Below are 15,883 nucleotides of genomic sequence, written 5' to 3' on the forward strand. Positions count from 1 at the left end.
ATGGTTCATTCAATTCAAACCATTTCTACAGGATGATTTACCCTTAAACTGTAGGCTTTAAGCCCTGCACTCCATAAACTCTTTATCCAAAAAGTTACTTTCAACTCCCAGGTGTAAACTGACAATGTGGCACTGTAATAGAGAAACAAGTTCACAAAGGGTTAGAGAAACAGCCCAACAGGTGTAGCAGCTCCAAAAGCAGGGAGCAAAAGGCTTATTCTGGTAATCCCATTTGAAAGAATTCAGGCAGGTTGCTACAATTATGGCAATCCACTCTCAGATGTCTGACCTCACTGGAAACAGACAGCTTGTGTTTTATCCACAGAGATTCCTGCTAAAACTCAGTGTAAAGATTTCATACCTGTGTGGAAGTATTACATATAGTGTAGAGATTTGAATTTAAGGTCATGACCTGTAGTGAAAAACAGTGAACTTCCAATTGCTGTTTATGATTTATGGTTTTAGTAAGACTGAAGGTTAAAGAACAAAACTGGTTTCTCTTTCACTCAAAAAATCCCCTCATGATGCCTACAATCCTCCCATAGACACAGGGTGGACAAAATAAGAGGAACACCACTTTGTAATGTAATCCAATTTAACAACAAACCTCAAATCCTCTTACATCCACAAAAGTAAGTATTTCTTATTGGGTTGTCTAATTGGGTTATATTATACTGCTAATTTTAAGGTGTTGCTGTTTTTGTGTCCACCTCCTGTTTCAGGAGTCTGTGGTAAGCAATGGTAAATTTATACAGTATATTTTGTTTTACTGATTTGGCATCACGAAAATAGTCAAATAATATTCCTACATTGACTTGTATAGCTTTGTAGAAGTTATTTATCATATGGGTTATTTCATTAGATATTTATCATTAGAATAAGCAGTTGAGGCCACTTTTTATTAGCCTCTAATAGTGCAAAATCAGTGTCTGAAAGTTTGCACTGTGGCACAGCCTGGACACATTACGCACGGCTGGGTCTCCACCTCCTGCAGGTGCGTAGCTGTGACACACCTGGAGGGGGACTGGCACCAGTAAAACCAGGCCACTAACTCCACTTCATGCCTGTCAACTCCAAGTAATCAACCTTACAGAGTTCGTCAGATATGTCCATGCTTTGCCCACATTGTAATTTAACATGGTCTGATTCACATTACGCGCCATGAATGTCACATGGGGTTTGCTGACGGTTTTGAGTCTGGTGGGCCACACTGAATCGAGGTGCTCACCGACATCTTATTATAAAAACTGCTGGATACGACGCTTCCCGGGTATTTTCATCGACATTGAGGAGTCTCAGAGGAGAGGAGCGCAGCTTTTGAAGTATTACCAAGAGGAGACCGCGCTGAAATGCAGCAGGACCTGCTGCCTTACGAGAAATTGTGAGTAATGTTTCTCAATCAACCTAATAGACACACAAATTGAACCGTGTATTTAGCTGCTTTCTCTTTGTTTTATCCTCTATACGACCATCTCACCCTGATTTATCGTCTTTCCTCTTCTTATAGTTTCATGTAATCTGGCCATATTTCACTATGATACAACTCAAGAAAACTGCTTCCACCTGCACTGTCCCACACTGGAGAGCTGTATTCTCAGCCAGAGAGGCAACGTTGTCCTCTATAATATCACAAAAGGTAAGTAATATAATCTCTAATCGATAATCAAATTGTATTATTAGGAATGCAGTCTGCATAAACACATATGCATATCAACTAAAGCCTTAACAAGGCCTATTACAGTCTCAAGAAGAACTACAAACATAGGCTGCTAATGTTATATTGCTACTACAACTATTATAACAGTAACAATGATGATGGTGATGGAAGCTATAGAACTTTTTACATTTAAATTCATTCATAATGTTTTTTGTGTTTTTTTTTTTTTAATAGAAATTCACTGACAATATTGAGGCCAACTTTTAAAAACCCAGTAAAAAAAACAATGTCAGGAAAGACTGGAGAAGACACTATTTCAATACCACACAAAAAGTTCTAAATTGTATAAAAGTCAAGCCCCACTTTTTAAAATGTAATTTACAGAATAACACAACATCTTTTATTTGGGTCAATGCGCTAATTTATATATTTTTCCCCTTTTTAGAAAAGTAGAAATTCACTAATTACACATAATCAAAATATTAAGACCAACTTTTAAAAATGCAGCATGTAAAAAAAAAAAAAAAAGCATATAGGAGACTGAACCATGAATCACTTCATGTCCCAGGTGTGGATCCTGACCTGTTGGTGTTTGGAAAATACTTCACATCCAATGTGCGTGTGTTACCCCACCACTACGGCCGAGTCAACGCTTCAGAGCCGCTGTCCTCAGACAAGCGCCAGTTCATTCACCCGCCTCCACCCTCACCTCTGACTTCAGCACCCACAGTTAAACCCTCCACCACAGCAGTGCTCACCACCTCTGCACCGCAGAGCACCAGTCAGCCTTCAACAGTTTCCACAACTACAACCGCCTTGTCTTCCACACCAGCGGCTCCTCCAGCAGCCCTGTGGAGTCATGCACAAACAACAACCCAGAGCACTTCTCCCACACCCAGCTTTAGTCTACCTCCCACCACAGCCACCACCCTCGACCCTTACAATGCCCAAACCGCTCCTGCCTCCCCCTCCACTTCCACTCTGGAGGCTATCACAACTACACAGCCCTCCACATCCACCTCTACCTATCAATACACCACCACCTTTTCTCAGTCAGCCACCAGCCCTCCAACGTCCACAGCACTTATGGGCGACATAGAGAGCAGCAAGCAATACCCCAATGACACCAAGGGCACTCTGGGGAGGAACCACACTGCAGGCAGTGAGGGAGATCAGGGTGCCAGCGGAGAGGACACCTTAGGAGATTTGGGACCAGAGTGGCATGTAGCCGCTCACACCCTGCTGGTTGCAGTGGCCATCTGTATCACAGTGTTGCTGAGCTGCTGTTGCTCCATCCTGCTGGTCGTAAGCTGGAGGGGTCAGAGGAAGAGGATGGGACGCTACCGTACGTCATGGAGAGGGAAAAGAGGCTCCATGCGTCTGATAAAGTATGTCCTGGTCAGAGAGAGCTCCTGAAAGTGGGGCCAAAAAAAAAAAAAAGCTGAAACTGACATTTAGTCTATTTTAAAAATGGAATCCAGGATGAAGAGACATTTGAGATGTTAAAATTTTTACTAGTTTTTGATCTGTTTTTCTATAATGGAATATTTTAATAGCAAGAATTTTGCTATTATTTTAAGCAGGAAGGGATGAAAATGTAGGTCATGTCAAATGATGCATTGATGCTGTAAAATATTCAAACTGACTGGTCAGAGGTAGTGCGTGATTTAGATGATGTTGCCAAAAAACATACAGTTGCTGCCATTACTTTGGTTCGCTTTTTTTTTGCACACATTTTCAACAGAAGTCTTGAATTCCACCAGCGCATTTGATAACGGCAATTAGAAAGACGATATGTCCATTTGGCTGACCTATATTTTGATGTACTTCAATGAGTTTAAACTGATGTTGATGCCAAACCTCAAGGACTGGCCAGTTGTTTATGCAGATTTTAAGTGGGACTTAATAGGGGCTTCCAACCAAAAAAAAATTCTACCATTCAAGGGTTGCTCAGATCATCAACAATGTATTATCCTTAGTAGGGCTTGATGAACTATCTTCTGCCTTGTGGTTAACCCTCCAGTGCAGCGGGTTTCTACTGATCTAAAAGTGCACCACAGACCAAAACTCTTGAAGAAGGGTGAGGTACTTTTCAACAGCCTGCTCCTGAATGTATCTTTTCTACTGGGGTGTCTCTCCTCACCCTGATAGTGACAAAAGTGGGTTGGAAGCTTAAGTTGGTGAACTGATTAAATGAGGCTTTTATTACATAAATACTTTACCCAATGAGCAAGAGAACTTCAAAGACAAAAACTCATTCACAATAGCACACATCAGGTTTTTATTTTTGTATTAAAGACATCATCATACACCTGATATCACAATGACAGTAAATCAACTTTGGTAAATAAATACATTAGATGAAACTCTGGAGGTTTTATATCCTGATGTGAATCTGAACAGTATTTATCTACAATCAGCTATATGTTATTGATACTATAGTTGAAGATGTGACAAGTATTTTTACAAGTATTCAAAAATGTTTTAATGTCCTTTGACCCAATCACAGGTCTAATCCTTGCTGCTCTTGGTCATTGTCTTCGTGTAAATACATTACAGGTTGAAAACCTTCTTGACAGCCTCTTTGTACTGGAGCATGGTGCTCTCGCTCTCTCCTTCATTCTTCAGCCTCGTGACAGAGTCCTTATACTCCTGCACCTCTCTTCTTCCGAGAAGCTGCTCTCGCACTTCCTCGCCTTCCTCCTCCCCTGCCACCTTCATGCGTACTAGTGTGTCCAAGATATTTTTTTGGGATGGGCTGCCCTCCCAGCTGTACTCTTCCATGTCTGCCACAGTCTTCTCAGCCTCCCAGGCCTCCGTTTTCTGAAAAATTTGAAAAAAAAAGAACATTTGTGACCTTTACAAACAACAAATAATCATTATTTTTACACTGACCTAAAAAAAATAGCTCTAAATGTGAAACAAGTTAATTTTTTTGCAGTGTGGCAAGAAATATTAAATATGACTGTTTCAAGGTTCAGGTTAGTACTCTACTTTGGAACATAGTATAGAAACAGATGTAAAATATGGGGGTCCTTGGTCACCCCTCACCCCTTCTTTGATGCTCCTCTCACAGAGATAGTATTTCTCCATATGTAGTCGTATGTCTGCTGCCTGTCTAGCTATCATCACATTCCCTTGAGAACAATACACCTCACTGTGCAGCAGCTTATAGCGGGGCAGCGACAGAGCCTCGGCTCTGCTGATCTCCAGGTGTTTGAGGTTAATGACCGTCATTACTGCCATACGCATCTGATCCGCATAACATCCCGTCTGGATCAAGTCCAGGCTCATGTGAGTGAAGAGCACCAGATAGTTGAGAATGGATCAGTTGTGTACTTTGAAATAATGAAGACCTACTTAACCGAGAGTATTAGTTTTAGATCAAAACATCATCTGCAGATCTCCAGATTATTCTCATACAGGAGAAGTTATACATTTGATTTTAAAAAGGAAAGGTTTAAATCTAGTGATGCTCTATATTTTTACTAAGTGTTAAAAAATCCAATGAAAAGACCAAAACCAACAATTGACTGAACAATTATTGCCTGTGTAGGGACATAGCCTGATACAGCTAATTCCTCTGTACCGTAAGACCTCTATTGTTGTCCAAAAACATCCATCTCTCAACAGTTTGTCTGACAGAGTGTTAAGGAATTTATAACTTGCCAGGAGACAAATGGCAACCTGTTTTCTCAGTTGAGGGAAACATTGGCGTGCCTGCCATACAATATTTATATATTGAGATAGGGGAGAGGACAGGTGTTGGGCATGAAGGCACAAAAGCAGAAGCAGTGCCTCTAGTGGTAAATTTCCCTCCACGTTAGAGGCAGCTTTGAGCGACCAGCTCCAATGCTGGCCTGGATTAGCACACATTGGAATTAGCGGGCAAGGTCTGTCTCCCTGAGTGGGGAGATAAAATCACCTCAGTGGCTTCTAACAATTGGCCTCTTTGTGGGCTAGCGTTACAACCTGAACGCTACGCCACTCTCACAGCTTCCACAAGCCTGCTGGACAAGCACTGTGCCTTCCATTGTGTGTCCAAAAGGGCAGTGGACAGTGTTCTGCTTCCTGGCTCGGACACCTTTCCCCACTGAGAGAAAAAAAACAACTTTTTTTTTTTTATGTGACTAAGCCATGATGGGAAAAGCTCCTGAAGGCAGAGGTTGCACAATAGGGGGAGTAATTTTCTTTTATGTGGCTGGCTGCAAATTAATGTGGACAGCGCCTGGTGGCAGGCCTCTGTGATGTGGCATGGTTGGCTTACTGTGAATGAGTACCAAGGTCAACACCTGATAGGAGAGTCTGTTTTCCTCCCATCTGTGGGGAAATGTCAACTGGACAATGCTGCTGTTTGCCATCCTTCTGCCCATTCAACTCTGATACCTTCCTAATGGGCTTAGTCTCTCAGATCGCAGAGCAAGAAGGACAAGAATTCCCCTGGTAAAAGTTACTGAGCCGTGTCGCTAGCTGTATGCAAATGTCACCAAAGATGTTGATGAAGGAAAACAAACTTTTACAGTTAAAACAATGTTTAACATATACAGTTAATGCAAAGTGGTTTTTCCTACAATGTATTGACTATTTTCATATTCTAACAAAATCTCATTGCGCTCTTTTGTGCTCATTTGGTACCTTCACAATGACACTTGAGCTAACACCAACATGCTAGCCCTGGTACTTGATCATGGACCCATTATAAACTATCTCACTATGTCACACTGTTGTCAGAATGCATTATTATAAGTCACCTATTATATAACTTGTGGTGCAAGTTTAGGTAACAACGTATTGGCAAGACTAGTTTTACACCATTGCAAGTGAATTGTGCTACATGATATGTCAATTAAGTGCACTACGGTTAATCTTGCAAAAATGGTTTTCATATTACATGCTGAAGAGTGTGAGATCAAGCGTTGTCATTCATCTGATCTTAGAAACTTTTAAAAAGGGTAAACACACTGTTGGTACAAATGAGGACAGACAGCAACCACCCTTTAAATGAATGGGTACTTGTCAAAAGAAGATGAAAGGTCACTACATAAAAAGAGACTGAGAAAAATACTGGTGGCTTAATATCAAAAAAGTTTTCAGCTAACCCCCAGTTAGAGTTGGTTTGGGGTAAGGTGAAGGCTGGATATGGGTCTCTGGATGGCCTGGTGACAATAGCCTGAGAGTCACTAAATTCATCATTATTCAGTCTGACAGTTGGCTTAGTTTTTGTTGGGGCTGACTGATGTATCTGCCTGCTTGATGTCATCTTCAGTCACAACAGAGTATTGAAAAAACTATCTATGTTTCCACTTACCCAGGACTCGTGGTAAAGGACAGTTAGCAGGTACATGGCATAGTCATAATTCTGCTGTCTCAGTGGGCAGCTGGTAGAGAGGGGGATGAACAGACAAAAGGGGAAAAACTTTAATTTGTTTTTGTTTTTCACACTTTGAGGATAGATTCATAGATAATTTTCAGGCATTAATGTTTACCTGTCAGTTATGATGGTGAGGATATCAGTATCTTTGCAGTATCTCTCCCCAACGAGTTTGAGCATTTTCTTCCGTGCGTGGTCATCCAGATTCAAACTGGACAGCTTTATCTGTGACGGCAATGACACCGAAGATAATCACATGAGAAATCTGACATTGTTAAGGTGACAGTTTTCCATATAAATGTTTGAGATGGATATACCAGGATGTATAAATACTCAAAGTCCAAAAAAAGATTATGGCAGATGTCATTTTGTTATGTAATTTTTCTTTTGCTTGGATCTTTCTTTTTAAATAAAATAAAACCACAATATAACTAAAAAACTAAAAAACAATGTTTTTTTCTAACCTGTGCAGAGCTCTGACTGTGTTGATTAAACTCTTATACTTTTGACTGATGAAATCACAGCTTTTATTTATGCTGTGGCCCATAATAACCTCTAAGCCCCTTGTGGAGTGCAGAGATGGAAAACAACAGATTACGCCCCGATTACATTGTTTTTCGTGGCCTGGACTTATATAATTTGTACAATGCGACGTTAACTTTGTTTATAGGTAATACAAGCGACGTGTTTGCATGTGTTCTGTGTACAATACTGCACGCACTGACAACACCAAGGTGAGGTCACTTAAAAGTGTCTAAACAAATGTGCATAGAGACGGTAAAGTGACAAAATCTGTTGCCTCTGGAACCACATGTGGTCTGGGATCACACCCTGCAACAGATTTTGTTTCCAGGCTTTTCTTCTGTCTCCCTCACTACTCTCATCCTGTCTACTTTTGTCTAGATAGAAAATAACTTAAGGCAGTCGGACCATACATATTTTGTCATTCAAGGACTGAATCAATTTTAATTAAACTGAAAATGTTGGGTTGGGCTCAGTCCGTTCGCTCAGAACCTAAACTCTGTTAGATTTTCTCTCCAATCTATCTGCCTAATCCACTCGGATTAATGTCACAATAATTCCTACCTTGTGAATATAATCTAAGGCAAAGTGTCAGTGGAGCAGATGGCTGGTGATTAATGGTGAAAATGACACATTTTATATTTTTATCAATGACAGTTCATTTTCATGTGTGTTTGTGGTGTAATCCGGTGTTTCTTTTGACATATTTTTCAGCATAAAAGCCTTTATGATTACTCTGTTTAAATGTGTAGCCCCATCAAAGGAGCAAAAAGAGGTTTTTGCAGAACAGCATTATTGAGCCTCATGCCCAATGGGCCTCTTATTTTTCTCTTATATTTGTTCTTGCACAAAGCAATGAGAGGAAAATAAGAAAATCCTACATGGGATTCAACAAACCCTCTTGACTGCCTGAACTTGTCGTAAGTTGCTCGTTTAAGCCTGATGAAGGCCACCTGTTCATGAGGAGGTGTGTTTGTAAGATGTGTTCATTAGCATAATCCAATTTGCTGACTGATATTCAGAATCCCCAAATTGAATTGCTTCTTACTCTGGTATATTTAACAGACCAATTATATATTGTATATGATGATAACTTCTATGGTTTTTCATGGAATCTTAAGTTTGTATCTTCTTTTTTACGTATTGTTGGTTACATATTTTGTGTTTATGTGTATATCCTGAGGGAGGATTGCATATTGATGCATTAGGGGTGGGTGGTGGGGTTAAGAGCAATATTAAAATGTCTAAACAAATATGTCAATGACAAAATGTTTTGCTACTTTACTCTGCTAAAAAATAAAGTTGTTTAAGAAATGAAAAAACAAAACAAAGTACAGTAAACTAACAAGAATATCACAACATGCTGAAATGTGAAATAATTCTCTCGGACTGTAATCTCTCTGTGGACTTCATGGCATTATTTCTTTGGTTTGAGGTCACTGGACAATGAATGTATCTGTAGATAAGTCACAGCGACATGATGTCAGCTGGTGATTATGCTTCACTGTAAATCTATAATCTCGTTGTAGATGTTTCTCCACGCTTGACTTCCTGTGCATTTACAGAACCACTTTGAGCCAAACTGAGGTCACAACCGTTTCAGAGAAACTCACTCTGAGATGAACGATACGAGCGGAAGGGTTTCTGACAGACAGGCCGGCAGACACGTAGTCTGTGCTTTCTACTTTAACAGGGAAGTGCTGGTCACATCTGGCATCAGTGTCCAAGGCAGACGGCCACTCGGTGCAGAATGCTGATGGCAGAGGAAGACATTTTAAACTCAATAAGCCAATAAATCCGCTAGATAAATAATTGTTGGTAAATCACATCACACAATAATAAGTAGCTTTTAGATACTGTTGACATTTAAAAGAGGAACTTACGTTTCAGAGCTTCACAGTGTTTCTTGATGGCTGCTGGTGTCAAGTGCAGAAAGTTTGGTATCTGAGGGAGAGAGAGATGAATGTTCAGATGCACAACTGCTCATATAACAAAAACATCGAAAATGTGTGGAGCGTCTAATATTTATATCCTAGTATTCAGGTTTTTAAAGGGGATGGTAAATAAAGCAGAAAAATGTACCCCCTACATCCTTTGAGTAAAGGATATCGTCTATCTGAGCTATGTTTTTTTTTAATAATATTTCATATTTCAGCATCAAACACAAATAGGTGATACACATCCCCTTGTGGCACATTAAGGGAATGGAGTGTGTATCGTTAGGCTGCACGGCAGGGTTCCAGCTGTGATGGGTGAAAGTAGAGGATCTGCTAGTGGCTCGAGTCCAGATGGAGCAGCTGGTGTCTGGACACAGCAGCTCAGTAATCCGGGCACAGAGGCAGAGCCATCAGAGCCGTGCGGCAGAGCATCAGCGCTGCAGGAGCACTGCCCTCCTTCAATTATCTCATCTGGTCAGCATGAATACTGGTGGCTTAATATCAATAAATACAGACAGGACACACATACACTGTATGTACAGTGCAGATAAAGCTCACGGTCAACTGTATGAGTAAGAGTCTGTAGAAGATATTTTGAATCATATGCGAATAGCCCTACAACTTAATTTTAGGGCTGCAACTAACACTTATTTTCATTATCAGCTTCGTGATCAGCTGATTATTTTCTGAATTATTGGTTTAGTCAATGAAATGTTAAAAAACTGTGCATTCACAATTTCTCAGAGCCCACAATGACTTCAATTTGCTTGTTTTGTACCAAGATACTTAAGATACTCAATTTACTTTTATATATGATGAAGGAAAACAGCTGATTATCTCATTTGAGAAGCTAACCAAAGAAAGTTTGGCTTGAAAAAACAATTAATCGATTATCAAAATACTTGCCGATTAATTTTCTTTAAATCGCCTGATCTATTAATTGACTAATTGCTGCATTTCTACTTAATTGAGTGACTAATAATTAGGCATTTGTAGTACCTGTGTGACTATTTAATACAATGCTTGTCATTTTTCATCCTTCATTTCTAAAACTATAACCTCCAATCACGTTGATGTTAAATAATGAAATCTGACCTTGATCAGCTCCAGGTTGCCCTTCTTCTCTGGTGGAACACCTCCCCTCACAGGGTAGCCCATCCTTACAGGTAGGGGGACAGAGTTCGCTCTGAAGGGGGTTGCTGCTGGATAAACTGCAGTCCAGTCCTGATTGACTGGCATCTTGTCTGTCCTGGGCTGACCCGCCTGATACCCCAAACAAAAAGGAAGACAAAAGTAAGCTTTATCAATGGTAAAGTGACAGGAAATCCATGACCGTTGTTTCTAGCAACATAATTATCCGGGCAAGTCAGATGTTTACATCAAACGTATTGAATTTCTTATTAAATATCTTCTCAGTAGAATATTAATGCTTATTGTTATATTCAGCCTTGGAAAACAGACACAAATGCCGAAAACTTACATCTCGCCTGGGTTTTCTTCCAAAGGCTCCTCTGCCGCCTCTCTCAGGAAGACCTAAGATTGATAATATTTCAAGTTTAGCCACTTTGTTTGTGAAAAAAAACACACTCATAAACTGTTTTAACTTAAAAATGTCACAAAATAAATAACTATGTAATTCTGCTAAAACTGCTATCTGCTGACACAAGTACAATTTTTTTAAATCTATTTATTGAATTAACTTTATTTGTGACTGTGTTCTCAGTGTACGGTGTATGTATGGTGTATTTATGTATAGTATATTTATGTATGGTGGTGTATATAACAACTAGATCCATAAATGGCTGATATCAGCTTATTACAGATAAATCAGTATCATTGATTATGCTGACCAGTAAATATAAAGACATTGTAGTACAAAAATACTTTAACATGTTGAGGTAATGAGGTAATGTAGAAACAGCTGTTGACATCACATAATGTGTTCACAATTGAGCAATGGCAAGTTTATTTTTCAACTGCAAAATGTCCCATACAGTGCATATCGTGGTCGCACAAATCTTTAAAAACAGGAATCTTTATCAAAAACATTAGTTATGTGTTAATAAAAAATGTTACTATTTGCTGAGATATCACATCAGATTTTTAAAACTCCCAAAATTTTGATATCGGCCTCAAAAATCCAGCCTCGGTCAACCTAGAGAATGTATGTATTTGTGTGTAGTTTATATAGTACCTCATTTTTTTTATTTTTCTGCTTGTTGTATATGGTAGATGCTCATATACTGTATATTTCTAGTTTAACTAGGTTATGTCCATTTTCTAGACTATGCATCTGTCTTTGTACTTCCTTCTGCTACTGTAACACCAAAATATCCCTGCATGGGATCAATACAGTTGTGACGTGAAGACAGGTTCACAATTTTCAAGTCTGTCTTAAAACAACAGTCTGGTGACCAAATTAATATTGAAGTAGTTTTTCTTGCCATAATCATTCCTCCTGTTCATACTTCATAATGCACATACAATGTAATAGATGGAGGACAAAATCCACAGCCCTCCTGTGCAAAAATGTAATTAAAAGTTTATCTGAAGCTAATATAGAGCTTCAGCCATCCAAATTAGTCAAATCAAGTAGATATCTTTCAACGTTAGTCTTTTTAGTGCCTAATCCCCTATTTTTGTTACTATACTTCCACTGCAGCTCAACAGGGAAACACAAGACTGTAAATGTGGCAGATATCCACTTGATATGACTAACTCAGACTGCTGAAGCCTCATATAAACTTCAGATAATAATTGAAATGCATTTTTACACAAAATGACTGTGTGGATTTTGGCCCCCATCACTTACACTGAAAGCACATTTGAAGGGGATCTTTCAATAACCAGTATGAACAGGAGGAATGATTACAGCCAGGAAAACCTCTTCCACATATACTAGGTTTTGACCTAGTCAGTATATTTTGACCTTTTTTTTGTCTGACTCTACTGTGGGTGCATGTGTGTGAATTGTGATGGGAAGAGATAGGATGACATCCAGGTACCTAGTGACATAATGAATGACGGACACATAGGAGCACACACACAGGACAAATCATTTAAAATGCACATCAAATGTATCAATTAAACTAATTCCTCATCTGTCAAGGTTAGAAAGACACTCTAACTGCAGTCGTCGATGCACAGGTGAGGAGGTAGCTGAAGTGGCCTTGGTAACATAACTACTTTTGAGGCAGTTAGCTTAGCGTGCAGCTATATAACTCTGAATCAGTGTTAACTATTGAACAACTCCTGTAAAACTCACCTTTGTTCCCAGGAGGAGAATTTATGGTCAAAGCGGTCGCGTATGTGACCCTGCTCACGGAGCCATGCAGTCCAAAACAAGCAACATTTATTCGACCTAAGGACAGGAACGCCTTGCTTGTGTGTGAAGCCATGTTTTCGCAGTGACTACGGAAGCTGGTGCGGGACAAAAGGAAGAAAAACCCGTCGCGCTGTATTCGCGCATGTTTAGTGCCTCCTACAGATGAACACAGGTATAACCAGAGCGCGTTATATGTGAGGGGATATCAATCAGGTAGTTTAATAAAATCTCATAGTTTAATAGAGGAGCGTGTAAAAAACATTTTGTTAGAAATTAAGGGCCAACACATCTCTTCTTAATTTGCATTTACACGGGTACATTATCCACACGTGTGACCAGCGGCTGCCCTCCGCCAGCTGCTGTTTTTTGAAACGTGATGCATTCAAATGTCCTCATAAAGTCAAGTTTCCCAGGTAGCAAGTCCTTAAACACACGCCCACGATAGTGTCATAAGCTAGAACCGGTTTGAACTCACTTAACATTTGTGAGGTGTATTTATGTTTTTACTACAACAACAGCGTGTTGATTAACGTAAAGAGTTTACTTAGATTAGAAAGAGAGGCGAGAGTTAAATTAAGTAAAAATGGCATAAAAAGATAAGTTCCTGGGGATGCAGGGTAAGTTTGCAGAAAAGTTTGTCTTGTTTGTGTTGTGGTTAGTGGTCTTTTACAAAAACAAGCTAGGTGGTTTCAGGTTGGGTTAAAATTGCTTGGGGTGGGGAAACTCTTCTGAGTACATTAAAATACAGCTTTAGCAAGTTATTCTCCCTTCTAATGGAAAACATTTTCAATACTTTGTGTTCATGCTGTTACAAAACAAACACATAAATCCATGTTTAGTGGGGAGTCACTACCAAATTGGACATAGCCATATGGGCACCACAGAATAACCACAGAACCACTGTTGTTTTAGAAATCAGTTGTCAACAGAGTTAGGCTATGTGTAACAGTAAGAAGATTCTCTCTGGGCAAGTAAATGTTGGTGGTGATTAATCACCATTATATACCATAAATATTGTGGTAAATAATTTGCCAACCAAATATGAAGCAATTTGTTTTTGCAATGCTATTTCAGTAACTTTATCAAGAAAGAGGAACTAATGAAAATAGAAACATGCAACAATATGCATTATTTAAGCTGCATTTGTTCATTTTGAGCCAGCAGACACGGAGCAACATTGGTGTGTATTTACAGTTGTGATTCTGTTAGACATTGTGTCCAACTCCTGATTTAAAATAAATAAATTAATAAATAAATACATAAATAAAAATCAAGGTTTAAAGTATGGAAGATGCTTCACTATCTTCACCAACCACTGTACAGTGGGTTTTTCAGAGCTTTTTTTTAAAATGCTCTCAATGCCAGTAGGGTGATAAATGGTTGATTCAACTATAAAAAGTAAATGAGACCAAAAAAGCTCCTTAAAGCGCCAGAATTGGCTGATGATTCTTGTTCATCTAAATGAGTGACTGCTGTCATCTTACACTTAATGTACAATTAAATGATAAGAAATTTCTTAATGTAGCTTGGAAAATAGAGTAGTTTCTAATGCAAAAACAACGTATTTATTTATTTTTATTTATTTATTTATTTTTACAATTTTTGACAGCCAGTTATCAATAATAGTTATCCACTTAGTATCACATATTTGCAGATGTGTCAAAGCAATCACAAATAATTACCCTGATACATGTTATATATATAATGAAGTTTTTGCTGACATACGGTATATTTGCCTCATGGTAATAATAAAAGATTCCCAGAGTACCATTTTGTTGTCCGCTCATGTTATAATTGCAATATTTCCGACTTCAGTGAACGCAGCATTCGTCTATGCTCAGGCTGCGATGCACATCAAAGGGAGAAGTGAGTCCTGCGGGCAGCAGCGGATTGGAGACTTGTGCTTTCACTGTAATTTCAATTTTACCTATGTCTTTGAGCGCTGGGAGGTAATTTATTATCAGTGTAATTTAATTAATTTGTACTTTTATCTGGCCTTTTAATATATAAAAAACGAAAAAGCCGAACTTGTTGCCTGGCTTTAGGAATATTTAAAACACTATTCGCCGCCGATAACAACTTGATGCGTGTTTTGGGGTTTGAAGGTAAGATATGACACTTTAGTTTGATATAATTTGTTGCTGTTTAATTCTTGTAGGGCTCAGTGGTGAACAGTGACATGTAGCATTAATTGATGCAAATATTGACTTAGCGTTTGCTGGATTTTGCAGCTTCATTAAACAGATTTCAACCTGTGCTGTCTTTGAGATGCTTTCAGGAGGTTAGTTAAGCAGATAAAAAGAGGAAAAGTAGGATTTTAATTAAAAAATTATAATTTCTGGACTCAATTTAACCCACATGCTTTTATTTAATGTGTGTTACAAGTCCAACGCCAGAGTCGGTTCAGTTTAACGGAAAGTCACCCAATACTCTGTAACTGTAGAGTCCCACAGCAGCCTGTGCATGTCTGACAGTTCATTGTGTGTCCCATGACTGTATAGTTTTAAATGTAGAAACTCTATCTAGAGAGAGACAGCAGCACATGTGGGTCTTGTCATCAGGTCATCTATAGTTGAAGACAGACGTGGACTGGGGTGGCTGCCTTCAATTAGTCTACCTCACTTGTCCCAAGACACATTTTCCGATCCCTTTAGGTAACATCCGACTATCTATCCCCCCTCCACACAACACTTACCTTTGATCCACTAATTAATTGTACATAAGTCCTCAAGGAGTGAAAGTGGCTTGGACATGGTGGATGGAAAAAGGTTATTGTGAAGTTGTCATGATAACCAGATTGAGTTACAGGTTCGATGCCATTTGAAGACATAATGAATCAATATTTAACACAATATTAAAAGCCCTGATGTGCACCTTATTTTGCACAATTTGCTTCATAACCAGTCTGCTTCCTAGTGTCTACTGTGCATCTTCTTATTATTATTGGTATAGATTTATTTTATCAACCTCAGTAATGGCTGTTAATTGTCTGGACTCACCTTATTAAACCTTATTTTTCAAAGGCAGCTCTTTAAGTAGCAGAGGTTTTGACTATTTGGGCTCATAATATT

At 39.0% G+C, this 15,883-nt stretch overlaps 3 protein-coding genes across 6 annotated transcripts in view; 2 read left to right on the top strand and 1 right to left on the bottom strand.

Moving 5' to 3' along the window:
- The first annotated feature begins 1,012 nt into the window (after nt 1-1,012).
- LOC137183345 (MANSC domain-containing protein 4-like) lies at nt 1,013-3,363 on the top strand. The gene is made up of 3 exons (XM_067590339.1): nt 1,013-1,381; nt 1,508-1,636; nt 2,226-3,363. The coding sequence occupies exons 1-3, from the start codon at nt 1,162-1,164 to the stop codon at nt 3,071-3,073; spliced, it is 1,197 nt and encodes a 398-aa protein (XP_067446440.1). The 5' UTR covers nt 1,013-1,161; the 3' UTR covers nt 3,074-3,363.
- A 551-nt stretch (nt 3,364-3,914) lies between these two features.
- mrps35 (mitochondrial ribosomal protein S35) lies at nt 3,915-12,916 on the bottom strand. The gene is made up of 8 exons (XM_067590341.1): nt 12,753-12,916; nt 10,968-11,020; nt 10,583-10,750; nt 9,434-9,494; nt 9,164-9,303; nt 7,144-7,253; nt 6,966-7,035; nt 3,915-4,480 (listed from the first exon to the last, which is right to left on the bottom strand). The coding sequence occupies exons 1-8, from the start codon at nt 12,883-12,885 to the stop codon at nt 4,211-4,213; spliced, it is 1,005 nt and encodes a 334-aa protein (XP_067446442.1). The 5' UTR covers nt 12,886-12,916; the 3' UTR covers nt 3,915-4,210.
- Nucleotides 12,917-13,017: 101 nt separating this feature from the next.
- The window catches only part of kcnq1.2 (potassium voltage-gated channel, KQT-like subfamily, member 1.2), a 185,288-nt gene continuing 182,422 nt past the window's right edge, over nt 13,018-15,883 (top strand). For 3 of the 4 annotated variants that reach the window (XM_067590335.1, XM_067590338.1, XM_067590337.1), the window contains exon 1: nt 13,018-13,429. The gene's annotated coding sequence lies outside the window, so the exon portion shown is untranslated. Of the gene's footprint in view, nt 13,430-14,664; nt 14,918-15,883 lie in introns of those variants that run through there. The other variant, XM_067590336.1, reaches the window with a different exon arrangement.

This window comes from Thunnus thynnus, chromosome 5, assembly GCF_963924715.1.
Source record: "Thunnus thynnus chromosome 5, fThuThy2.1, whole genome shotgun sequence".
In the NCBI taxonomy this organism is placed as follows: Eukaryota; Metazoa; Chordata; class Actinopteri; order Scombriformes; family Scombridae; genus Thunnus; species Thunnus thynnus.